Source organism: Phyllostomus hastatus, unplaced genomic scaffold (genome assembly GCF_019186645.2).
Source record: "Phyllostomus hastatus isolate PE091 unplaced genomic scaffold, TTU_PhHast_1.1 phas_contig_209, whole genome shotgun sequence".
In the NCBI taxonomy this organism is placed as follows: Eukaryota; Metazoa; Chordata; class Mammalia; order Chiroptera; family Phyllostomidae; genus Phyllostomus; species Phyllostomus hastatus.
In genome coordinates this window covers 10,066,563-10,094,251 of record NW_025333735.1, presented here as the reverse complement: position 1 = coordinate 10,094,251, position 27,689 = coordinate 10,066,563, and the positions used below count along the sequence as shown (strand labels likewise).

The 27,689-nt window shown below is 38.5% G+C and overlaps 1 protein-coding gene across 2 annotated transcripts in view; it reads left to right on the top strand.

Annotated features, from left to right (window-relative positions):
• Positions 1-27,689, top strand: part of AK5 (adenylate kinase 5) — a 207,089-nt gene that overhangs the window by 46,948 nt on the left and 132,452 nt on the right. For both annotated transcript variants that reach the window (XM_045835572.1, XM_045835571.1), the window contains exon 6: positions 3,971-4,162. In XM_045835572.1, coding sequence (XP_045691528.1) covers positions 3,971-4,162 — 192 coding nt within the window. The remainder of the gene's footprint in view (positions 1-3,970; positions 4,163-27,689) is intronic.

Sequence of the window (27,689 nt, the reverse complement as noted above, 5' to 3'; positions counted from 1 at the left end):
GCCTCGTCCCACCTCTTCAGGCTTCTTCCTTCCTATCTGATCTGCCCGAAAAGCTGAGTGAGGACAGAACATGACTGTTTTTTTACATTTTTATAAATCACTTGGATTAAATAAGTAGTTGGCTGTATCTTCTTTTGTTTCCTGGAACTCTTCCATTAACCCAGTCAAGAAATATTTATTAAACACTTGTTTTGTTGCCAGTCACTATACTAGCACAGAGAACACTACAATCATGCCCCTCATTTGGGATATTTTCTTCTGACCTTTTGTTTCACTAATTTCCTTCTCAACTATGCCTAATTGGTTGTTAAACACATTTAATTGCCCCAATATATGGAGTATTTGGGATGATTCTAAATGAGATTTAGTCCTAGGATGGCTGGTTCACATATACATGGATGGTGTAGCCCTTTCGGATTCTAACCAAAAGCCTGAGGTGGGAGAAGCAGTAGTAGTTTCCAGAGCTTTTAGAGTACTTGAAAGAAATTCCACATTATTAGAGTCACCCAGTAATGTAAGGGACTCCCTCTTAAGAAGCCAAGTACCCATCACAAGAAATGTTCATAAGAAATTCAAGTTTTGACATTAGAACTTAAAAATCACTTGTGAAGAGACTGGAGATGATTACAGGTTTGGCATTCATTTGGATTAGATAACCTGCAAGATTTTTTTTTCATCTCTTAGTTTCTTAGTTCTTGTCCTTGTTCCAGCTGTGATCTTCCCTCTCTCTTTTTCAGTACTTTTCTTCCTGGTGTGTGACTGTGATCTAAATTATGGAGTCTAGGCCCCCTAACACATCTTTGTGAAGAATAGGTCAGTATTCACAAAGAATACTGACAGTTAAGAACAGGACTATTGCAATAAGTTCACTTTGTAGGCTGACACAGTGAATATGTCTTTGCTTATCAAAAGTAATCACAGGTCCTTTTTAACAAAGCAATCCCTCAGGTAGAGGCTTTCAGAACATAGGTAGAGGAAGATTGACTTTGCTATATAATGACAGAAAAAAAGATTGATTTAGTTGAGTCAGTGGGAGGAACAATATCAGTAGTGGGGAAATTTACTTCCATGTAGCCAAAGCAATATGTCTCTGTTTTTTTCTCATTTGTGTATTTACCCTTTCAATCATTCAGTCTGTGAATATATTTCAAGAACATAGGCTAAGAAGGATTTACTCTGTTGAAAGTTCTCAACATTTCACAAGTGAATTTCATGAAAATTGTATAGGGGTTTTACATCTTTGGGGAGAGAAGAATGTCTGCTGCTATTTTGTATTTGGGGGAAAAGCAAACAATTTAAATACTTCTTCCTTTAAAATGGCACACTGCTGGCAAAACGGGAGGCCCCAGTGAGGGGACATACGTGGTGGTTACAAGAACACAGAAGACCATGCTTGTAACTACGGTCACTCTGTGGAGCACCAGCGAGTTATCCCTTGCTGTCAGTGTGGGCCAGTCTGTTCTGCACTTTAATTTTTTTATTCCTATCTGTGATTGTTTAACTTATGCCCAGGGGAGACAGCAAGTTAATCACAATTATAAAATTAAATAACTTTGCAGATTCACTTCAAAGTCATCTTTATCAGACCAAACTTGCATTTATTGATCAAAAGTTTTAGATATTCCACTCAAGTTTCCTGTAAACCTAAAATACTTTCTATTAATTTAAAAAATAAACAAAATGCAATTTTATTTAAAGTGTACAAAATCTTAAATTTCAAGTTCTTTCTATATTTCAATAGTAAAAGGCAAAATATAGTGAGAATTCCATATGTATGTCTATCTATGACCTCACTGTGTTATATAGACAGAAGCATTTACACGGCAATCTGTTTAAATGCAAATTGCAAGAAGCTTTTATCTGCATTTAGTATCATATTTCAGTATACACTATGACCAAACTAAATACAATATAATGTCATTTTCATTTATTTGTTGAAAATTGTCTTCCATGCTCTGGCCAGTGTGGCTCAGTTGGTTGGAGCATTGTCCTGTACCCTGAAAGTTTGCATGTTCAATTCCCGGTCAGGGCACATACCTAGGCTGCAGATTCAATCCCTGGTTGAGGCACATACAGAACGCAGGTAATCAATGTTTCTCTCTCATATCAGTGTTTCTCTCCCTCTCTCTCTTTTTCTCCCTTCCTTCCTCTCACTCTAAAAAAAGCAATGAAAAAATGTCCTTGGGGAGAATTTAAAAAAGTGTCTTCTTTGTGTATTTACTTAAAGAAAACTTAAAAGGATGTCATGTTTTATACTGGGAAAAGCTGAATGTTACCAAAGATTTTATTAAATATTGACTTCATAATATATTTTATAAAAGTTTTAACTTCTGATAATATCTATATCACTATATCACATATTATGCAAAAATTACAGAGTGATTTTCTAAATTGTTAAGATTTCTGAAAAGCTACTGAGAAGTTTTTTTTTTTTTAACTGGGTAATAATAAGCTACTGAGGTGCCGTGGTGGGCTTTCCATCACTATACAGCGAGAAAACAGAGGTTCAGAGAAATCAAATCACTTGCCCAAGGACGAACAACAGTAGATGGCGGATTCTAGGTTCAAATTCACGCTCCTAATCATTTGTGCTGGTATGAGCTTGCATTACACAGTGGGAGTCAGAGCTGGGCAAAGCAGGGTCTGAATGGTGTCTCAAAGGCAGAATCCATACTCAGCAGTGGTGAGAGCTCAGCGAGACTGAAGTTTTAGTGAGGGTTAGAAGTGATACTGTTACTGTGGTTTCTAGCTGAGATTTAGGAAAGTAGTATTGCTGCCATAAAAATAAATAAATATGCAAACAAGATAGGAATTTCATTTGGGTACAGATGTGCTGACATTGATATTGGCCTTGCTGAGTCATAAGTAACACTAAGATTAACAGGTAGAGCTCCCATATGCCTATTGGATTGTATAGGACTTACGTACTGTTGAAAGTCAGTGCTGAAATGTAGATTTAAAGTCCACTTGCAAAGGGTAATGACTGAAACCAGAAGAACAGAAGAGAACTGAGAGAATAAAAAGAAAATTGGAATCTGAAGATGGGGGAAAAGTCATCTAAGCCTGGGGTAATACCCCACTTGTGGGTTTGAGAAACAAAAAATGTAAGTGAAGAAAAAACCAAAACAAAATAAAAACCAAAAAGTTAGAGAACCAGGACAGCATAGAATTATGAAAAGCAATAATCAACATGGCTAAAATTTACTGAGCACTTGGGTCAAGTTTGTGTTCTGTGTTTTACATACAACATCTTATTAATCCTTAGGGAGGGAGGTTTGTATATCTCTGTTGACAGATGAGCACACAGAGCTTTAGCAAAGTTGAGCCATTTGGTGTTTTGTAATAGTGGAAGGAACATAGGCCTTAGGCCAGAGAGATTTAAGTTCAAATATCCACTTTGACATTACTGACCGTGTGACCTCAAACAAGTGCTTAATTTGTCAGAGCCTCAGTTTACTCATCTGTAAAATGGAGGTAATTTACTTTGCAAATTGTTGTAAAGTTTAGTAATATAATAGGAAATAACTTAGCACTGGGCCTGGCATACAGTACGTCCTGTTTTAGAGGGCAGCAAGTGCTAATGATAGCAGCAGTACTTGTTCATTGTAGACAACATCTGTGGCCCCAGTGGCCATTGCCCCTCTAAATCAGGTCACATACACTTTTGGCGAAGTTTGGCCTGTGTTGTGTTTAATTCAACTAGGACCCATATTTGAGCATAACAAAAAGCACATTCCTGCAATAAGTAGGGTGACTGCATATGGCTGTGGGCATGCCATTTACATGGACTGTAATGGCAATGGCTCCTGCTGACCTTGTGTCAAGTGATTGCCCTGGAAATGTGTTGGCACAAAACAGAGGGACAAAAATACGTCAGCTGCAACAGAACCAAAGAGATGAATGCCATTGCGTGCTCATTGCACTGGTGGGTATGTTGAATGCCTGTCTACTTATTTAATGCTCTCCACAGATCTGTACTCCTGACTTGGTGGTATTCCTGGCTTGTGCCAATCAGAGGCTCAAAGAGAGATTACTGAGGCGTGCAGAGCAACAGGGGCGGCCTGATGACAATCTGAAAGCTACCCAAAGGAGACTGATGAACTTCAAGCAGAATGCTGCTCCATTGGTTAAATACTTCCAGGAAAAGGGGCTCATCATGACAGTAAGTTAGCTATAGTTTTGCATGCCTTGTATAAGAATGATCTTTCAGATTTCTCTAGACCTTGTGATTTAGAAATCTTCTTTACATTAAAAAAGTGACTTTTCTTGGGTTCAGATTCAATGAAAAAAATTGATAATTTTGACCTGACTTGCCTTTATTAAGCCATAATAATAAAAATACTTTCACATTATTTTAATTGATTTTACAAAAAATGATAACTTTTAACCTTGGCTAGAATTCCATAGCCCCCAAATGAAAAAGGATTTTTTGAAATAATTATTTGACTTATTTTAAGCAATATGCAGCTTCTCAACTCTTCTGTCTTTGGAACCTAATAAAATTGATGGATTTAAAAATACATAGTTGTCATAGTATTATATCAGACTTAAATTGTAAGTTATGCTTTATCATAATATACTGTAGAAAGAAATGAGATTCTGTCAGCATAACATCTCTAAGGGTTTGACTTGTCCACGACAAACTGGTACTATCTCAAAATGGAAGGTATTGATCTTTCCACTCCATTGATACAATGCAAATATTAATATTTTCATAAATGTTTAGCTTGTTTTATGGCTAATGACCCTCCAAATGCCAATGAAGGCTGAGGCTGGATCATTGAATATAATTACTATAATATAGAATGTTAAAGGTAAAGATTCAGCTAAATTTATTATATCCATAACATCATGGATTCAAATTTCAAAACATAGTAGAGATAAGAGGATTCTATCTGAAGAAGGCATTTTATGGAAGAAGACACTAAAATTGGGGTAACTCCATGGCAGCTGGCTGGTAGCAGACCTCCGCAGAACCCTCCCCTCAGCCCTTGGTCCTTCCTCGTCTAATGGGGTTACAGCCCCCATACAGAATCTGATTAAAGTGACCATGCCCATCCCAATAAAATATAGGTAAAATGTTTTTCACGAACTTTAGGTGAATCTACTGAAGCCCCCCGGCAGAGCTCCCATGACCTAACGATTACTGGGTTAAAAATATCTTCATTAGATTAAAGTGCCCTTAAATCTGTGACAGTCACAACATTTGAATAATAATCTCTTTGCAGTTTTATTACACTATAAAGAAATATTTATTAAGATTTGCTCCTTAAGTCAAAAGTTGCTGTGTCAGAGAATTGTAAATCTGATCTGAAAATAATTCATAATGCCAGAGTTTATTTTATGTTCTGAAAGAGACACTGAGTAATAGGAAAGATTTTAGAAAATTAGGGTGGGTATTTCTCTAGCTATTTTTTGCTGGGGTTGCTGCTTGTTTCTCTTGCAAATTACCAACGCTGACTTCTGCATGAAAATAAATAAATAAATAAATTGACCCCACAGACCAAACCTCAAAGGCAAGGTGCAGAGCCAGAGTTTTAATTGATGCTTGCAAGGTTTAAAGGCATTACCGGAGCGCCTCTGATTACTCCCTGCTTGTTGTGCTCGTCATCGCAAGCACAGCAGATTTCCCCAATGAATGCAGAGTGGGGATTGTTAATTTACTAATATTTTGCATGGAGGTGAAATGCCATTGCCTCTAATTGAGGGAGTCAGTAACAATGTGGATGCCAGCCTGTACCCTCATTGCTAACACCAAATGGGCTTTAAGAAAAACACTTCTATTTACTGGCAGAATACTTGCCCTGGAAAATCACCTTTTGAAAAGTGGTGAGTACAAACACAGGCTAAGCTCTGGAGAACAGAATTTGAAATTTAGTCTGATGAAGAGCAAAGGCTGCCTCCCGAACCACCTATCCTCCTCCAGAACCTGGATTGTAGTTCACTTGGAATTAAATATGTGTGGTAGCATTTCTGCTTTTAAAGATGAGTTAAATAATAAAAATGATTATCTTTATTAATCACAAGCATATTGAAGTTTTAATAAAAATTTTGGATAAATAGATCAACCACAGATATTCCCTTTTCTCTCTAGTTTTTTGTTCATTTGCTTCTTCCTGCTCCTCCTAACTTATTCATTTATTCATTCATTAAATATTTATTGAGACTTTCTGCTAGGTGCTAGGTTTGCAAAGTTAAATAATCAAAAAGTAGGAATCTTTATTTTATCACTGGCATATTTCAGGCACCTAGAATGGTACCTGTCTGGTACATAGTACGTTCACACTAAATGAACAGAACTTACAGTCTGCAGGGGTCCACAACCTCTGGACCACGGGACCCGTACTGGTCCTGGTCCTTTAGGAACCAGGCCACACAGCAGGAGGTGAACTTGAATGTAATGCACTTGAATTGTCCTGAAACAATCCCTTCCTCTCTGGCCTGTAGAAAAATTGTCTTCCATGAAACCTGTCCCTGGTGCCAAAAAGGTTGGGGACCACTGGTACTGGAAAAGTGATATTAAATGATGAGTTATTAAATGTGATGACTCTTGCAAAGGAATTCCCCATAATGAATAGAAAGGGCTTTCTCCCCACCTGCAGGTAGGCATAGGTAGGTACCTTGGCTCCAGGATCTTCAGGACCACAGAGGGCACATCTCTCTTCAGTTCAGTTGAGAAACTTCATCTTGGTGCTCCTCTTCTCTAGGGCTTTGGAGTCTGAAATCTCTCACTTGGAATTTCAGCTCCACTGCCATTTAATAAATTCATGACTTGGTTGAATTCATGGCTCTAGATCTTGGTCTTCATATCCAAATTGGAGATGATGTTACCTACCATGTAATGTTGTAGGGGTGAAATGAGGGAATGCGTGCAATATAGCAGGCCAGGGCAATGCAGAGGCCCTGTTTCAAATGCACCAGGCAGCCACATTGCCTGGCTCAGAATCCAGCAGCACCACCTGTCACCCATATGACCTTCTATAGGCTATTTATCTTTTCTGAGACTCAGATGACTGACCTATAAAGTGAATAGAATCGTCAATCCCACCTCAGTGTAATTTGTGAGGAGTAAATGGATGTCAAATACTTAGAACGGTGCCTGGAACGTTTTGAGGGCAATTTAAATGACAGTTGTTATTTTATAATTTTTTAAATTTCCTCCTCTCTCTTTCTCCCCACTCTAATGCCTATCTTTTGGAACTTATACTTACACTAACAATTCTGTGCTCTTTGAGGGCACCATGTTGCCTTTTCTTCAATAGATCAATTATTGAAGGAATCCAAAATGAAGATTTTAGGCTTTTAAATACTTCATGCCAGCCCTGGCCAGTGTAGCTCTCTCTTGGTTGTCTCATAGATGGAAATGTCACGGGTTTGACTCCTGGTAAGGGCACGTGCCTGGGCTGCAGTTTTGGTCCCCATGGGGCTCATACAAAAGACAACTAATCGATGTGTCTCTCCCACATGGATGTTTCTCTGTCTACCTCTCTCTCCCTCCCTTCCCTTCTCTTTAAAATCAGTAAGCATATCCTTGGGTGGGGATTAAAAAAAAAACTTCATGTCAAAATTACTTTTTCTCAGAAAAGTGTCTGTTAATTAGTTATAACATTGTATCTGGGTTTGCTTTAACTTCTGTGGCATCCATGTAATTGAGCTATATCATGGCTTTCTGAATAATGTGGTCGAGCTGTAGCAGATGTCAGCCCATTCTTTTTTCTTTTTTACCTCATCATTTGTGGTATCTGCTGGCAGTCTGACAAAAGAACAAACCCAATGTGACTTACCAGGAAACCTAATCAAAATGGCCAGGGGAAATGGGCTGTTGCCTGAATACCACATCTTACTGACATGGCTCCCATCATGTCTGTCTCTTGATTTTCACTCTCTTATTGTAATTTTCTACTCACAGCCATCTGTGCAGGTTTGAATTAAATGTAGGAAATGACAGGCTACTATGTTATGGGGACTTCATAGATTCTTTTCAGACAAGCTTATACGTTGCTTCTTAAATTATTATAAGGTTGGATACAATTGCTCATCATGTCTTTTACAGCATTATGTTTCTAATTGAATGTTCAGATACCATGAGTTCCCAAAATTTGTTGGAAGTTTTTCTTTGAAGTTTGAGTATGACTGGGACCAGAAAAGCTGCTTATTTAATCTCACTAAATAAGCTGTGTCTTATGACATTTTGAAGCACTTAGACTTGATGAAATTGTGTAACTCATGAACAGTAACTCCCTTTTATAAATTTGTCAAAGCCTCAATAATATGTATTGTAATGACTATTTTTATCTTTATTTTTAAAGCTGTAAAAATAACTTGTCTTTGTTTTAATTATCTTCACTAAGTTGGAACCCCTTTTTAAAAAAATACCAATAGCTAAGACAGGGCAAGTCTTTGTAAGTTTGATGAATTTTTTAAAAAAATACCTATGGGTTTATTTTTTTAAGAATATTTTTTAAATGCCTGAAAAATAATAGGGTAAGATGTAATGTTTATGTTGTCATTTTCCAAAGTGCCTTGTGCCATTGGGTAGTCTGTTCAGTTGGTAAAACATGCAACTTGTGAGGGAAGTGGTTGCTCCGTTGTGTGCACTGAACTAATACCACTTAATGTGGGTGATAATCAGTGAACGTCCACATTGACCTTTAGGCTGTGAGGAAAGAAAATGGTCATTTCTTCTTCTGGACTTTTTATAAGAGAAGCATACCTTGAAATGAGAAGTAAGCAGCAGTCATAGGATGTATGAAGAGGCCTACGAATTAATACCCAGGTTAACTGACTGGATCTCTTCAGCCAGGAAAGGCATAGCCCGAAAGATGGTAAAACCAGGATTATCTGTTCACCAACACCAGTTTTTCTGGGACAGTGGATGAGGCACTAAGTATAAACCATCTTGGCATATAGCAAGGCCACATAGACCAGTGATTCCCTAATGTTTAATAAAGCAGAAAAAAATTTTTTTGATGAGGCTGAGATGAGGTTGGCTTTTTCTCTTAAAGACTTTAATTTTTAGAACAGTTTTAGGTGCACAGCAAAATTGAGAGGAAGGCACAGAGATTACCATGTACTTCCCAGCCCCACATTTGCATAGCCTCCTCCAACACAAACATCCCTCACCAGAGTGGTGCATTTGTTACAGCTGATGAACCTGCATTAACATTATAATTACCCCAAATCCATAGTTTGCCTTAGCGTTCAGGTTCACTTAGGGTGCTGTGCTTTCTATGGGTTTTGAGGAATATAAGTAATATGTGTCCATCATTATAATATCATACAGAGTATTTTCACAGACCTAAAAATCCTCTGTGCTCCACCTATTACTCCCTCCCATCTCCCCTCTGAACTCCCATCTTGACCCCTGGCAACTGCTGATCTTTTCACTATCTCCATAGTTTTACCTTTTCCAGAATATCATACAGTTGGAATCTTGCAGTACATTGCCTTTTCGGATTGGCTTCTTTCACTTAGCAACATACACCTAAGTTTCCTCCATGTCATCTCATCACTTGATAGCTCATCTTTTTAGTGGTGAATAGTATTTTATTGTCTGGATGTACCACAATCTGTTTCTCCATTCACCTACTGAAGGACATCTTGGTTGCTTCCAAGTTTTGGCAATTACGAATAAAGTCACTATCAATATCCGTGTGCAGGTTTCTGTGTGGATGTAAGTTTTCACTTCATTTGCAAGTGAAAACTTATAAATAGCAAGGACCATGACTGCCGGATGATATGGTGAGTGTATGTTTAGTTTTGTAAGAAACCACCAAACTGACTTCCAAAGTGGCTGCACCCTTTTGGATTCCCACCAGCAATGGATGAGAGTTGCTGTTGCTCTGTATCCTCAGCAGCGTTTGGTAGTGTCAGCATTCAGGATTTGGGCCATTCTAAAAAGTGTGTACTGGTATCTCATTATTGTTTTAATTCACATTTCTCAAGTTGGCTTTTTTTTTATTTTACTAAGTGAGGACGTTACAAAAAATGATTGCCATCGATTAAAGGGATATTTTTAACACAAAAAGAAATTAGGAATGACATAATTCTAAATAAAGTCTCTCACTGAACCAGTTTGGCTTGAAGAAAAACTCCCAACATTTGCCCTGTTTTCCTCATTTTGCTGTATATTAGGGAACACTTCATCCCCTGGCAAAGAAAACTATCCTTCTCAAAACCACACGATTATTGACTCGCCAGACATTGTCCCTGAGCTCCGGATCACCCATTTATACCACATTTGCTCACTTTGCCCCATATCACCTTCTTCAGACTTGGGAATATCCTCATTATGTACTCAAATTTGCCACCAAAACTGTGTAATTCCCATCCCACCAGACATTCTTAGACAAAGGGAAAATAAACAAGAATAGTAAAAATTAATTTTACACGGAACTACTAGATAGTTGTTAATTAACTTCAACTTTCATGAGAATAAACACTAACATTTAAAATACAAGAGCCTTATCCCTAAGCTTCCAGCACACAACCGTTGGTTGGTTATCCCCATCTCCACCAGCATCACTGCACAGAGCGGTGAAAAAGAAATCTGAACAACATAAACCCTCCGCAGATTCAAAAACTCACCTCAACATATGAAAGGCAGTGAAAACACTTGATAACAGTTTTCCCAAACGAACCCCTTCTCCTAAAGTTATGAGGAGGGAAATTCTGCTACTGCTTTGCAGTAATTAACAGGTTGATGACTTTGTACTATGTAACAGTGAAGCTGTATTTCCTCTGTGTACCATCACTACTTACATCCTGTTTAAACATCCAGTGTCATGTAATCAAATCCTACTTGGTGGATTTAGTAACTAAGAAATAACCGAGGAGGAGTTTTCAAAGGTTACTGAAAAGGAAAGGCTGTGGATGCACTCTGGAAGGTACTTCCTTGGGGGATGATGGTGAATGTGTGAGCCTAGATGTATGACCCTCCGAATTGTCTTTCAGTTGCCCCAAGTATTTTTATACTAAGTAAACAGTACCTTTTGGCATGAAACCTGAAAGTGATAGACCTTCAGTGTGAAGAGCCCAGAAGTGACATGAGAAATGTCCATTTTTGACATGAATAAGAGAAGCTTATAAGGAATTACATTGCCTGGGCAACAAGCATTTACCAAATCCTACTCTGTGCAGAGCTGGCAAAGCCTGAGAGCCCTAGAGAAAGTACTGGTGCTTCTCTAGGAGGGTAACATCTCTGTGGACTAGTCAGCAGTACTCATTTAACTTATCTATTCACATAGATCTTTGCAGTCCTGGTTTAAATATATCCAGAACTGAATTGAAAATCGAATCTGATTATGTTCAGAACTGTCATTGTTGTGGGCTCTAAAAACTAAAATACTGTGATACCAATTTCATTCCCCAATCGTTTGTATAGAAAGAAAAACAAAAGTACTGAAAGATAAGGCCATTTGCTCACAAAATGACAACCCACATATAGCAAAGTTAGACCCACAGTTCAGGGGCAGACTATGCTGGATCCTAAACAGCATCAAAGCAACAGGGAAAATGAGCAGCTAGCGCATTCACAGCTAATTCTGGCATTCTGTCTCTATCTAAGTAACAGGCAAGCACCCTGACTCACAACTTTTCCATGCCCAAAGCTCACTCAGTGTCACCTCTGTTCACACTCCGCAGGCAGGGAGCAAAGCAAATGACTCAGCCAATGCATCTCCTTCCAAAGCGGAAAATTGGTGCTGATTATATGGCAATCCTATTGTCAGGGCCCGATGATATGAGCTCTCCCGCCATTGCATTACTCCCATTGTGATGCTTCATACAGGTGTTCATCAGGAAATGAGGAGGAACATAAAGAATGAAGGTGATTTCTTTCCCCAAAAGATGTAAAATATGTTTCTGTTGGTTTTATTATTATATACATCCATGAAACAGAGGGCAAAACGCCCCAGGAACAACTTCTTAATCATCTTCAGTATAAAGTAGGGTCCTCACATAATAACCATAAATTAAATGATGTGGATAAAAACTAGATAAAATTCAAGTAAACACATTTAGAAGATTCACATTAGGAAAATTCCAAAAACCGTTTTGGCAAGCCCAAGAATAGCTTATTTAAGGCCTGTACTATTTCCATGAGGCTGGGTTTCACAATAGCTTGTCTTTATTTGTAATTTTTTAAAAGAAATAAAATGTTACTAGGTAGTTGGTCGCTGAATGCCATGTCATTCTGACAGCTTCCTGATAAACTCTTGTTTACTACACTAGTTTCTGACAGGAAAACAGACGCACGCACACACCCTTTCAACTGGCCACTTCTCCAGGAGACACTCTGTGATCAGAACAATAATTTTGACCGTGGCATCAACAAATATTTCACACTTCAAGAATTAGATCTTAGTTAATTTAATATGTTAAACTGAGACTTTGGGGGAACATGAGTAAAAAAATAATATTTTTGGTAAAGTTCTTGAACTAATTTTTTTTCATGCTTCAGACGAAACTAATTGGAATTGATCAGTGTCTTTAAAGAGAGATGGCACTATAGTTAAATTAAATGAGAAAAAGGAAGAAGACAGAAGAAAAGGCAGGCCTGTGAGACTTGCCAATGAGGAAAATACAAGAAAATACTAGGAATAGGTGGTGTCTTAAAAGACAATAGCTAACAATTTCTGAGTGTGAACATGTGTGTGGTACTGTTCAATGAACGTCTGTGGTGGGGCTTTAATCCTCACCAAATCTCCAGGTATTATCGTTATGTCCATTCTGCAAATGAGGAAACTGAAGCACATGAAAGAGGACCTTGCCCAGGGTCTCACAAGAGCTTCGGAGGCTCAGCCCAGACCCAAGACACTGCCCCCAGGGGCAGCACTTGTGATTGCTGTGTGGTCCCTTCATTAAAACATGACACTTATGCACTCTGGGTCTTGAAGAGAAAGCTCATTACTGCTTTCTCCAGGCATTTATTGTTTGATAAGCACCTTTCTTCAGCTGTAGTCTCTTCATTTCTGTTTCTCAGGAAAGAATAAATGAGGAAATTAATTCTGCTGGTGCATTACAATGAGAGGTTTTAAAAAAGTAATTTATTAGGTTACAGATCTAAAATAATTGAGATAACTCCTGAAATTGATTAACCTGAGCACATTATTACAAGAAGGAAATTTTACCACGAACAGCCAACTACTGGGCCTTGTAGTTTTGCTCAGCTACACTGCCCACCATATCCTCACCTTGTCCAGTCCTGCACATCAAATGTAAAACCATGACTGCAGCTCTGCTCTGGGCCGTCCTTTGAGTCCTTTGAGTCTCACAGCTCCTCTTCTTTATTGTGACAGTCCTTTTATAGTCATCCATTCAATTTTATCAAGGGCCTATTGCACGCCAGACACACTTTTCCATGTACCAGGACCGTGTCAGGCACTGTAGGGAGTATGAAGATGATATGGAGACAGGTCTGGCTTTGTGGCGTTGTCTGTAGTCGACAGAAACATAAATAACTCATATACAGCAGAGCAAGGGGGAAGTGCCACACACAGAGGTATGATAGGTCAGGAAGAGTCAGGGGCAGAGGAGCAACTTCCACCTAGAAAGATTAGGAAAGGCTCTGCTGGAAACTTTGGCCCTTGACAGGCCAGTAAAAGTTGGAACCCAGGAATGGGGAGGATGGTGTTATAAGCAGACACAAGATACCCTGGGTCTACGATGGAGTAGTAAGAATTAGAAAGGAGGGGGACAGGTGTGCTGGAATCAAACTGGGGAAGGAGCTGAAGTACTAGGCCGGAGAAGAAGGGTCCTTCTGTGGGCAGTGGTGAGCTTAAAGGCTTTGAGCGAGGGAATGACATAACTAGAAATATTAAGCTGGTGGTCATGCATAAAACACTGAATGGAAGAAGCCTCTAGACAGGATTTGACAAGGGCCTAAGCTGGCACGGATATGTGTGACACAAGGTTTGCCTCTCCACGGGACAGGCTCTGCAAACCATTGGAATCGAGGTAAACACGGGAGCAACTGAAAAAGTACTCTGAGGAAAACAGCACTCATAAATCACCTGATGTGATGTGTAACATAAGTTTTTCCAATGAACCATTTTGATTTCCCATTTGGATAGCATTAGTGGCAGAGTTGAAAGGAAAAGAGGTAGAAAATGAAAAGTAATGTATTGCTTTTAAGGACTGTGGTTAACTAAAGAATGTTAAAGTGCCCTGGCTGGTGTGGCTCAGTGGATTGAGTACAGGCTGCGAATCAGGCATTGCAGGTTCAATTTCCAGTCAGGGCACATGCCTAGCTTGCAGGCCATGGCCCCGAGCAACCGCACATTGATGTTTCTCTCTCTCTCTCTCTCTCTCTCTCTCTCTCTCTCTCTCTCTCTTTCTCTTAAAAAAAAAAAAAAAGTTAAAGTGACACTGAAATCTAAGCAAAGAGATAACTGAGGAATCTCGAATCCCCAGTTATTCTTTTTAGAAATAATTGTTTCAAAATAACTCATCAAGTGAGTAAATTAGTGAATTAAGTGAAAAAATTATAGATATATCTGGAACATCTATTTTCATGGCAGATAGATCTACATGTCTTATAGGTATGGGGACATAGCTGCATTAAGCACTGCAGCATTCAGTTATCGAAAATAAGACAGCCCTGGCCTATGTGGCTCAGTTTGTTGGAGTGTCATCCCATAAACTGAAAGGTCGAGGGTTTGATTCCCAGTCAAGGCACATGCCCAGGTTGCAGGTTCAGTCCCCAGTCAAGGTGCATGCAGGAGGCAACCGGCCAATGGGACATGAGTGTCTGTCTGTCTCTCTCTCTCTCTTCCCTTCCTCTCTCTTTAAAAGCAATGAAAAAAATGTTCTCAGGTGATGATAAAAGGGAATAAATTTAAAAAATAAAAGACATGTCTATTAGAGATATGTTTGACTACAACCAGAATACCTGAATATCTTTGGCTTAAACATGTTTCACTTGTGTAAAATGAGTGAAGATGGCGGATTCAAGGTTGGTACAGTGACTTAGTGGTGTCACTGAGGACTCCTACACCTCCTATCTCTCCGTTCTGCCCTCTTTTATGTGCTCCCTCACAGTAACAAGATGGCTGTTGCGGCTCCAATCCACATTCTCAACAGGACAAAGGGGTTGGGGCAAAGGGCTGGGCAGCCACATGTATTATCCTTCCTTAGGAAAGCAAGAGTTTGTCCACAAACCTGCCTCCCACCCTCATGTAGGTCCCATCAGTCAAAACTGGGTCACAGGTTTTTCTTTGCCTTCAAGGAAGACTGGGAAATTAATTATTTAGCTTTCCACCCTTGAATGTAAAGGAAAACAAAGGAAAAAGGAGTTGGAATAAATGTGGAGCAAACCAACCTACAATAACCACTACAAGGTTTTTTAAAAAAGAACATTTGGTTTTCTTGGTTTAAAAAGAAATGGGACTATACATTTGGTAGTAGTGCTATCAAAAATGGTTAAAGTAAAAAGTATCTCTGCTTAATAATAACAGCTGCTTTTCAGTAAGCACTTTCAATTCAGTACTCCCGGATCTGTATTCACTTTATATTTAATGCTCACAACTGTCCTTAACGTTTAATGAAACAAAGAGGTTTAGAGAGGTTCAAGAACATACCAGAGATTCCAGAGGCAGAAAATGAGGAAGCTGAGGTTTGAAATAGGTTCTTTCTCACAGAGCCTTCTCAGTTAATAATAAGGAATTGAGCCAGACTTATATCCAAGCAAAGAGCTACCCCCTCCCAGAAAAATGTCAGAAAAAGTATTGATAATGCAATATTGTGAAATCCTGGTGTTGGTGACTGGGAATTCTAATTCCAGGAGAAACTAGGAACTTACATACTATATCAAATGCTAAGCCAGCTGCTTTACAAATTTCACCTCATTTAATCACCCAATCCTCTAAGATAAGTAGTATTAAAATTATTTAGTACCTTTTATGTGCCAGGTGTTTCACCTACATTATCTGAATTCAGGTCAGGACAAGAGCTTGCTGTCCTTCCTCAGATGAGCCCTAAACTGCACAACCTGTCTCCCGTGTCACGCACTCAATGTCTCACTCTGACATTACTCTGCTTTCTCTGCTGTCTGCCCTGCTTTACCCTTCAGATTCAGCATGTGCTGTGGTGTCATCTGCTGTGACTGGTCGCCCTCATTTATCATTCTGCCTTTCACCCGGCCAGCCTCTGGAAGGCCCTTACTCAGGCACAGCCCCAACCAAGGATGGTGACTCCACTTAGTTTTCCCTGACCCAGAAGGTGGGGTTAGAGATGGGTATGCAGACACACCCCTGCTCTGAAGGAGCCCATGGAGAAAAGGGAGGAGATAAATAAACGGCCTCAATGCACCTACCATATTATGACAGAAGGATGGACAGAGGTCTACAAGATGGAGTACCGTATTTTTTAGACTATAAGTTGCACTTTCCCCCCAAATTTCGGAAGGAAGGGGTGTGTATCTTATGGTCCAAATGTAGCTTACCTGGCTCGCTGTGCTGGTCAGGGGGCAGCAGTGGAGCGGGGTCACAGGTTATTAAATATTTTACCATATTTTTACTTCAAATTTTTTTTCCTATTTTCCTCCTTTAAAATCTAGGTGCATCTTATGATCTGGTGTGTCTTGTAGTCCTAAAAATATGGTAAATTGCATCAGCCTTCTCCGTGGTAATTCCCATGGGACTGGGTAAACTCAAAACACTCTGGGACAATCTGTGGAGGTTATTCCATGCAATTAGACAAGTAACCAAGTATTTGAAATTACTGAGTGAGGAGTCATAGTCACAACCAAGTTCAGGATTGGAAATGGGAATAGGTGGACAGAAATGACTGAATGGGGCTAAGCAGCCAGGGAAGGAGTAGGGAAAGAAAAGAAATTTTGTTGTAACCATTCTAATTTCTTGTTGAGTCCCTCATCCCTAATTTAGTAATTCACTTAGCACAGTATAAAATAACCTTTAAAAATATGCTCATTCACCCTCATCAGGTGACTCAGTTGGTTGGAATATCACCCCATACACTAAAAAAGTTGTGAGTTCGATCCTCGGTCAGGGCACTTACCTAGGTTGCTGATTCGATCCCTCGTCAAGGAACATATGGGAAGCAACGAGTCAATGTTTCTCTCTCACAATGATCTCTCTCCCTCTCTCTCTCTCTCTCTCTCTCTCTCTCTCAAAAAATCAATAAATGTATCCTCAGGTGAAGATATAAATATAGATGATGATATATAGATATAGATATAGATAGATATAGATATAGATAGATATAGATAAACACACACACACCCATACATACATATATACTCATTCATCAACTTTTAGGCAATTGTTTCAACATTTCTAGTTAACATGGGATGCTCAAATATTAATGAAGACACTGATTTCTGGCTTTCAGATCTCCTAGGTTAAGCAACAAAACACCCCCGAGTAGAGAAGGGTCTTGATAGAGAAGCCTGATGTGTGCAGATTGCAGCATGACCGTGGCTGTTGTCTCCAATTACTAACTTAGCAGACACTGTGCAGCCAGAACAGTACCGCATACACAGAGTGCTTAAAAATATTTGTTGAATTAACACATAAGTTAACGAGTGGGATGAATGAAATAGTTCTAGTACGTTGAGAATCAGCAAGACTTTGTTTAGACTTCATCTACTTGGGCTGGGTAGGTAGCATTTTGGTAGTGTATTAAACTCAGTCCTCCAAAAATCAGGCTTTCCCCTCTGGTCTGGCCTCTAACCGCTCCAATTCACAGGTTATTTGAAGGTGTCAGCAACTGTGAGAGATTTCTCAGAAAATATCAGAGTGCTGCTTCAAACAATTTCTACACCTACTGTCAGATTCAGGATCAAGGAAAGAAAAGAAAGCAATGGATTTATTGTTTAGTAAAGAATCTTGTTTTTACTGGAAAATATAATCTGAAAATGTTGAGATTGTTGTACAATGTGACAGAGGATTTTTCCTCTATCCTGAAACTTCTGTTTAAAAATCTGAGTACAGACATCACCATCACCCAATACATACTTGATGATGTTTATTTGTAGTTTTTCTACCAAGACTTTAGAGTTCATATGTTCATGACAACTTAGTTCCGACAGAAGTCTGAAAAGATACCATTGCTTACAATTTGGATTCAGCAGTAATTTCTAACTAAAATTCCAGTAGAATTTCTGACTAAAATTCCTTTGGCTTTGTTAGCAATGTTGGATAACTGCAGCTTACTTCTGATTGCCTATTCATTTCCATTCAGTCTGAATTCCTAAAACACTGAAATTTGGTATTAACAATATCAGTTCATTAATTTCCTAAAAATTCCTTGGGTGGGCAATTCCATAATGGTGCTGTTCTTCTCCAAACTCTGTGAAATGATAGTTCTGCTTTAAAATTGGAACAGAAAAGAAGCAGCATAGGAAACCAGTTGGCTCAGATTGTCTTCTGTAACTGCATTCTCTTCAGCTAGGGTCTGTTGCCCAAGCTTTTCCCTCTTCCTGCTGCCCTCATCAACCCTACTGCTCTGCCTTGCGTGGCTGGGCCATCATACTTGAGACTGCTTCCTCTGGGAAATAGCCTGATGGAAACAGATGCCCCACCTGTGAGCTCTCATAACACCCCTTTTTGATCCCTATTATGGAAGTTACTACATTATTTTATAATTCCACTTCTTCATGATTCCAGCATCTTTCTACCATAATCTTACTGCTTTATAATTCCACTGTCTACTTTCTTCTTTGTAATTCTACTCCTGTCTTCAGTATTTTGTTTCCAGCACCTGCCATAAATTTCCAGCACAGCCCATAAACTAACCAATATATATTTACTAAATGAATACACCATAGTAATAGGTTATTCATTACAATTATAAACATAATATTTATGGGAGAGAAGGGAGCAAAAACAAAGCCAGAAAAGACTTTTCAGCTTGAAAACCTTTTGTCACATCTTTGCAATTACTTCAAGGTAATACCTTTTAAGAATTCTAGTCTTTACGTTGCCATAAACATGCTTTGCTTTCCTTTTAAGTGTTAGTTCTGTTGGTTTAAAATTTAACTATTAAATTTCACATAAGATTTTGATTTTCTTTGTTCCACAATCTCATAAGGTAAATTAGAATTTTTCAAATAATGCAGATTTCAGAAAAAATACGTTATTTCACTGAAGTAAAAGCTCAAAGAGGGAAAGTATGTTGACTAATTTCTTTACCACTGTATCCCAAACCCTTAGAACACTGCCTGGCACATAGTAGGTGCTCTATAAGTATTTATTGAATAAAACCTAGATTCTCACCAATACCCTAATCACATCCTGGATTTGGAGTCATAAAGAGAAGAATCTAGAAAAAAAATGAGCATGCCAGACATATGAACTATTTACCACAGGAGAAAAACAGGGTCAGTGATTTAAAAACTCAGAGGTGAGAGGAAAACTAATCATGGTTCTAGGTCATTAACTAGCCCTTGACCTTGTATACAAGTTACTACTGGAACTCTCAGGGCCTCAGTTATGAACTCTGAAAACTGAATCTCCTAATACTTACAAAGGTAATTAAAGCATTCAACACAGTGCCCAGCACAAAGAAAGCACTAATCAGGCATGGCTATTGTTGTTATTATTTTGATGATATTTCCCTTTTATTGGCCAAGGTATTATTAGTGCTATGGCAACCACAAGTGCTGTGTTGCTTTCTTTCCCTAATTCTTTAATTCTATTGGATTTCTGACAAGAGAGAAATGTCTATATTCCAGTGGCATTTTTGAGTCTCAGGAAGGAGGCTGCTGCAGCTCATATGACATGATGGGCGGAGAAAAGTGAATGCAGCTTAGCCTTGAGTGTTGCCAAACCCGTCACCGCCTAAAAAGCCCTTTAGAAGCTATTTTAAAGATGGTTGGTGTTGGTTTCGCTCTTCTCTTTTCTTCTTGCAATTTTGCTTTCATTCTTTTGGTTGATTTTACTCCTTCTGTCTCCCTAAGGATGTTCTCAGTGGATACTAGCAACATTGGGTAGAGCTTCCAGTTCCATACATTTGTTCATGCCCATGTCATTCAAAAACCCTGCTCAATTTCTAATATATTCAAAAGAACCCCATACTGGGGAAATGCTGCAAGAGACTCAATGATAAATATGACATTATGCAAAACATAGTGTGGTATGGTGGGCCAAAGCCTGACTCTGAAGTCACAAAGAACAAGGTTTGAATCCTGGTGAGTCTCTCAGCCACCAAGCTGGAGTGTATCCTCATCCATAAAATGGGGATGGAGTTAACTAACTTGCAAGATTAATTAAGTATTAGAAATAATTTGAATAAATTACTCAGATCACCTGAGTGGTTAAATAAGTGATACCTATAATTATTAGTGTAGTGTATAGTCCCTGCCACAAAAACACATAGAAAGAAGTCTCACCAAAATATGTACTAAATAATAATAGACTGAGCACTTCACTGTGTAGAAGGAACATCATGCAAATATGTTTTAGGAAGATGACATGTGGTGGGTGATAGATTCTCCTCTATCACATACTCAATCGCATCTAAGGGACATCGATTCAAAGTATGGGAAAGCTGAAATCCAATTCTGAAACCTACTCATTACTTTTTAAAATGACTAAATCGGGAAACAATGCCAACAGCTACTTATTTTAATGGAGACATTTTTCAGAAGAAATGTCAACCACAAATCTATCTTGCCAGATGCATACTATGTTATTTTCTATCATTTTCCTTTTCAACATTGGCAAGCAGAGCAGCCTGAAGGATGAGCAGCTTTCAAGTTTCTATCAGGAGGAGAGAAAAATGGAGTCCTATTTACTTTTGTTTTTAATTCTTTCTATGTAAAAATTTTATGCTTCCATTTTAAAACAAATAGTATTTACGGGAACATTGTGTGTGTTGGTGTGTGTGTGCATCCATGCTCAGGTGGGTGCTGGGGGTGGGGATGTAGATGATTATAAGGAGAAAATAAAAATCATCCATTATTCTGCAACCGAGAAATACCACTGTTAACATTTTGAGTCTTTCCCATACAGCGTTTTTCTATGATTTTTGACAGTATCGTTGCTGAAATCATAGTGTACTATGCTTTAAATTTCTTTAACTTAAAATTATATCATGAACATGTTTGGAAGACATTGATTGCAAATTTTTTTCAAAGGCAATTTATTTAGCCTCTCAAAGCCTCCATAATAATGCCCTAGTGTTTCTATTCAATTTAGAAAAGATGTGAAAGTCCTTTGTAGTCACTTACAGAGCACAGAAATGAAATTATTTATGCTGATCCACATGACTCAAGGATTTGAAAGGCCCGTATTTATTACATATCTACACAGCACTCTCCAGATCACTGGGGAACCCAGAAAAGACAGAGCCTTATACCAAAGATTTTACAGTCTGATCCACCAATGAAACTAAAACATGAAAACATCAAGAAAAGCAGAGGGTTAAGCTTTCCTTTTGACTGCAGGTATAACTTTGTCTTAATTATTTTGAAAAAGTTCTCAGATCTTGAATTTCTTCTGTACATGACTCTTTCAATTTTAAAATGAATCATGCTTCAGAGAATTAGCTTTTCTTACCTCAAACATAATTATAATTTTACCCACAATAATGTAATTTGCCAGTTGAATAGTAGATTTCCAGCCCCCATCAAAAAAATGGAGTCTATTTTTATAAACTCAGATCATTTATAATGATTGGTTTAAATTAAAACTAGTATTTTTATGCAGAAAAAAATCCCCTAAACTCAAAAATAAAAATAATAGAAAAAAAAAGAATTATGAAATGAGAAAATTCCTTAATATTCTGTTAATCTATGTTATAGCAAAAAAGTAAGTCTTTTTGCCACAGCATATAAGGATTGTTTTTGTGTAATTATCATGCTACTATGGAAAATTTGTGTTTTTTTATGTCTAGAGGGTAGAATTATGAATGGTTTTTACCTTTTTTCTCCTTATCTACAATTTTTTCTACTATAACATATATTCTGTCAATAATCTAAAAAATGAATAAAAATTGTTAAAAACTACATCACTTGAAAATCAAAACTAACAGTAAATCAGCCAGTTCAAATAAATAAAAAGTGGGAGAACTTAGCTCAAATTAATAAAGCACAGCAATATGGTATCTACAAGACACCAATGAAATGTTTTTCATAAGGGAAAAGTACATACTAAGCTTGCTTGAACTCTTTGTAAAGCTTCTCCCCACATACCCACTACCTTTACTTCACCTTCCTTATTTAGTTTCATGGTATGTCAAATACCTGACACATTTAGTGGCAGTGTTTTTATCTCCATCCATGAAATCTACTGGGAATTAATGCTATCAAAAGTTGTCTAACACTAAATCATTTAGAGCCAGAAATTGAACTAACAAACTGAAGGATGGCTCTTGGGTTAGCTTAGGACAGGGAGAAATTGCAATGGGACACAGAGGGTTTAGTAAGATTTAGAAGAAAATGTAAGAATAACATAGGGAAAAAGACAAATGAAGCAGTTAGCATAAAGGAGAAAGAAATGGATTTTCTTAGGGCTCAGTCCAAGGAAGGCTCTAGGTTGTCTGTTTATTAATTCAATAAGAATGCATTGTTGGTGGTGATTAGATTGTAACTGAATAATTTTGAGAGAATTTGAGTAAAAGCAACATCTTACACTGGTAGAGGAAGATGAGGCAAGGAAAGGAAGGGAACGTAGTCAAAGATGTGGGGAGAAAGGAGAGAGAGGAGTCAGCTGTCCAAATTTGCTTCTGTGAGAAGTCAAGTAAGATAAAGTCTGAAAAAAATGCTTGTCCATTTTAACAATTGGAAGATAGGTGGTGAATTTTATCATTCACTGCTAATTTGGTAGAATGACAGAGAGATACCAGATTGGAGTAGACAGATGGGGGTGGGGGGTGGGGTTGAGAAATTGGACCTGGATAGGCAGGTGTTGAAAATTCAAAACATTTCACTGTGAAGAAAAGAAGGAAACTAAAGTAGTAGTTAGAGGGAAAGTGGATTTGAGGAAAGAGTTTTGGGTTAGTTTGTGTGTTGGTTGGTTTTGGTTTTGGGTCACATTGTCTATGTTTTAGAGAAAAGAGACCCAAATGGGCTTCAATGCTGGTAAAAGGACACTGCTGAAAGGAAGAGGCTGACACTGACCCTGTGAATGTGTTCTTATCTAAAGGCCTTATCTAAAGGTCTAGAAGAAAAGGAAATAAGCAATTCTACTAAATTAAACAAATATGTGTTGTCTTCATGGGCTAGGAATAAAAAATGAGCAAGATAAATTCCCTGTCTTTCGTAAGCTACAGTTTGATAAAAACTTCCTTATGGCAAGGGTATCCAAGTGAAGAGACAGAAAGCCACGTAAATAATATCTGTCAACATAGAGTCCAGAATAAAATTACCAAAAGAGATAGAAAGACCAGTGCAAGTCCACAAGCCAGTGCAAACTCTCCCAGCTGGTCTCCCTACATATGCTTAACACTCCCTACACATGCTTTCCCAGTTCAACCTCCTTATTTAGTTTTTCTTGTTTAAGTTGCCTTTTCTCCTCCATTCTACCTTTCACATGCTATCTTTTGTCCTCATTGTTTTACCTTTTCCCCCTGACTCTTCCAGCCCCTGTTGATCTTCCCTACTTCTGAATTCTTTTACTACTTAACACTTGCACCTCACATTTTAGTTCTTAACTACTTCCTGGGAGGCTGTGAGGTGTTAAGGGAAGGAACACCAACTTTGATCTCCAGGTACCCTGGTTCCAATCCAGCTTTTATCACTTTCTACCTATAGGACCTGATCAAGTCCTGTATCTAATGCTCTATCTCTAGAATGGGGAGATAAAACTACCTCTGAAAGTTACTGTCAAGAGTAAATGAAATAGTATCTATAAAGCAACTGAAACAATTTGTGCTCTTCACCCAGACTGTGTTGGTTAGAGTCTAGGTTCTCCTGTGGCATCTTGGGCAGGTTACTTAACCTATGAGTAGCTCATATTACTCTATCAAAAGGAATACCTAACTGGTACCTAACTCATAAAAGTTGTTGAGAAGAATGGAGCAATAGAGAAAAATAAGACACTGTAGATAAAGAGCTTAAAACAACACTAAGGATAGAGTAAGTATTATGTAAATGTTATTATTATTTTCTTTACTGCCTTGTATTATCACCATAAAAAATAGTTTACCCAAAATGTTCTCTATTTGCTCTCTAGCAATGTTAATATTTCTAGTTTTCATATAACTTCAGTGAGCAGTATTTTAGTTTTTAAGTACATTTTATTGATTATGCTATTACAGTTGTCCCAATTTTTTCCCTTTGTCCCCCTCCTCCTGGTACCCCCCCTTCATTCCAGCAATGCCCCCTCTTAGTTCATGTCCATGGGTCATACATATAAGTTCTTTGGCTTCTTCCTTTCCTATACTATTCCTAACCTCCCCCTGTCTATTTTGTACCTACCAATTAAGCTTCTTAATCTCTGTATCTTTCCCCCCACCATTCTCCCCCTTCCCCCACACCCGCTGATAACCCTCCATGTGATCTCCATTTCTATGATTCTGGTCCTGTTCTAATTGTTTGCTTAGTTTGTTTTTGTTTTTAGATTCAGTTGTTGATAGTTGTGAGTTTGTTGTCACTTTCCTATTCATAGTTTTGATCTTTTTCTTAGATAAATCCTTTTAACATTTCATATAATAATGGCTTGGTGATGATGAACTCCTTCAGCTTTACCTTGTCTGGGAAGCACTTTATCTGCCCTTCCATTCTAAATGATAACTTTGCTGGCTAGATTAATCTAGGTTGTACATCCTTGCTTTTCATCACTCTGAATACTTCTTGCCAGTACCTACTAGCCTACAGAGTTTCTTTTGAGAAATCAGCTGATAGTCTAATGAGAACTCCTTTATAGGTAACTCTCTGCTTTTCTCTTGCTGCTTTTAAGATTCTCTCCTTATCTTTCACCTTTAGCACTTTAATTATGGTGTGTCTTATTGTGGTCCTCTTTAGGTCCAACTTGTTTGGGACTTTATGAGATTCCTGGACTTGTATGTCTATTTCCTTCACCAGATTGGGGAAGTTTACTTTCATTATTTTTTCAAATAAGTTTTCAAGTTCTTGTTCTTCCTCTTCTCCTTCTGGCACCCCTATGATTCAGATATTGCCACATTTGGAGATATCCCAGAGTCTTCTTATTCTCTCCTTGTTGTGTGTGTGTGTGTGTGTGTGTGTGTGTGTGTGTGTTTGCATTTTTGCATTTTTGTGTCTTCATTCTGTTCTGGTTGACTGTTTATTTCTTCTTTATGTTCCAAATCTTTGATTTGAACCTTGGTTTCCTTCCTTTCACTGTTGGTTCCCTGGGAATTTTTCTTTATTTCACTTAGTGTAGCCTTCATTTCTTCCCTTATGTATTTGCCATATGCAACAAGTTCTCTGATTTTCCTTATCACAAGTGTTTTCGACTCTGCATCTGATAGGTTGGCTGTCTCCATTTCACTTAGTTCTTTTTCTGGAGTTTTGTTCTGTTCTTTCATTTGAACCATATTTCTTTGTTTCCTCAATTTGGCAGACTCCCTGTGTTTGTTTCTGTGTATTAGGTAGAGCTGCTTTGACTCCCTGTCTTGGTGCTCCTATGTTGTAAGGGGCAGAGCCTCAGGCATTGACCACTTTGAGAAAACTGTTTCACAGCTTGGTGGCACTGTATGTGGGGGAGGAGTTGCAGAGGGAACAATGCTACTCACTCAGCTCTAGCCCCATTTCCAGTCACTTCTCCCACTTCCTGTTGCAATAGGTGCCCTTCTAGCTGCTGCCCTGATGCTGAATCCCTGACTGGGTGGGTTTGCATATGTTCTAGGACCATTCAGATCCTTTAAATGGACTCTGAGAGACTGGCAATTTCTTCTGCAGCCCCAAACCCCACTGGTTTTTACAGCCAGAAGTGACGAGGCTTTACTTGCCCAGGGCTGAAACCCTGGGTTCCAAGGTCTTGTCTTGGGCTGAGATGGCTCACTCCCCAGGTGTCCCTCTCAGTTTTTACCCATCACACGTGAATGTGGGACCACCCTCTCCACCATCCACCACCACTGCCTCTCTGCCACTGCCTCAGCACTGCCACATGGTGTTTTCTCTGCCCCAGCTCCCCAGCTCTGCCCCTCCTACCCATCTGGATGAATATTTCTTCAAATCTTTGGTTGTTGGGCTTCCAAACAGTTCGATTTTCTGACACTTATGGTCATTTTTAGTGTTAAAGTTAGTTATGATCCCTCCTAGGTTGTACAAGGAGGCAAAGGTGTGTCTACCTATACCTCCATCTTGGCCAGCAGTCCACAATGTCTTCATTTTAAAAAAACTTCTTTTGAATTCTTTTGAATTGGTTTTCTTTCCATTACGTATTTTTTAAACTGACCTATATTATGTATACTTTCCCAACTATAGTTCAATATTTTAATACTTTAGAACAGCTAAAAGTTCTGGGTCCAATTCTAATGTGTGCTGAGAAAAGGGGTTCCTTACACCAATAAGAAATTCTCGGTGCCAGCTGGATATCCTGCAATCTAACTCAATTCTGACACTGTGTACCTGGAGATAGCATCAGATCCCATAAGTTAAGAACTCAGTTTCACAGGACTGTCCCCCCAAGCCCCTCTTCAGAACTCAGGTCATCACCTGTGCTTTTGATCCACTGGCTATAGATGGGAAGTTCCAACAAACCCTGTCTTGGATTTGATTAATTTGCTAAAGTAGTTTACAGAACTTAGAGAAACATTTTACTTACTAGATGATCAGTTTATTATAAAAGGATGTAACTCAGGATGAGCCAAAAGGAAGAGATGCAGAGAGTAAGGTATAAATGGCAAGGAGTTTCCATGCCCTCTCCTGATGTACTGCTCTCCATGAATCTCCACACATGCCCACCAACCCAGAGGCTCTTGAACCCTCCCTTCTTTTGGGTTTTTATGCAGGCTTCTGTAGACTGGTATGATTGATTAAGTCTTTGGCCATTGGTGATTAAACTCATTATCCAGCCCCTCTCTTCTCCCTGGAAGCTAGAGGTCAGTGGTGGGACTGAAAATTCCAACCCACTAATCACAAGGTGGGTTTTGCTGACAACCATGTCCCATCCTGAGGTGTGGTCCAAAAGTCTCTGTTAGCATAACAAAAGACACCTTCACCATTCTCAGCATGTAGGAAATTCCAAATGTTTTAGGAGTTCTGATCCAGAAACAGGGACGAAGACCACATATGTATTTCTTATTACAAGTCCTAATATCATAGTTGCCGTTATCCGCCCAAGCATATAAAATGATCTGGAATGTTACAACTCATGAGTTACTGGAAAGACCACTAGGCATCAATTTGATCCATCTTCTTAGCTTGTATTATACTTCCTTTTCCTACACATAAAAAATAGAATATTAAATAATAAAATAACAAAGCTATAAATTATGCAAATTATATTTTATTTTAGAAGTATCCCAACAGAAAACTTACTCTAAGGCAGATGTTAACAGCCAGTGCACAGAAGAAATAAAGATGATTAACAAATACATTATGAAAATTTTTTACTTCACTGATCATCAGAAAAATCAAATAAAAAATAAGACACCATTATTATATGTGTCCAATTAAGAAGACATTAAAGCATAATAATCAGTATTGGCTGGTAATCTAAATTGTTGCCACCTTGAAAGTTTGCATATGTAGCCAGAGCCTTGTGCATGCCTTTTGGGCTAATAATTTTACTCCTAGAAATCTGTCCTGATGAAATGACCAC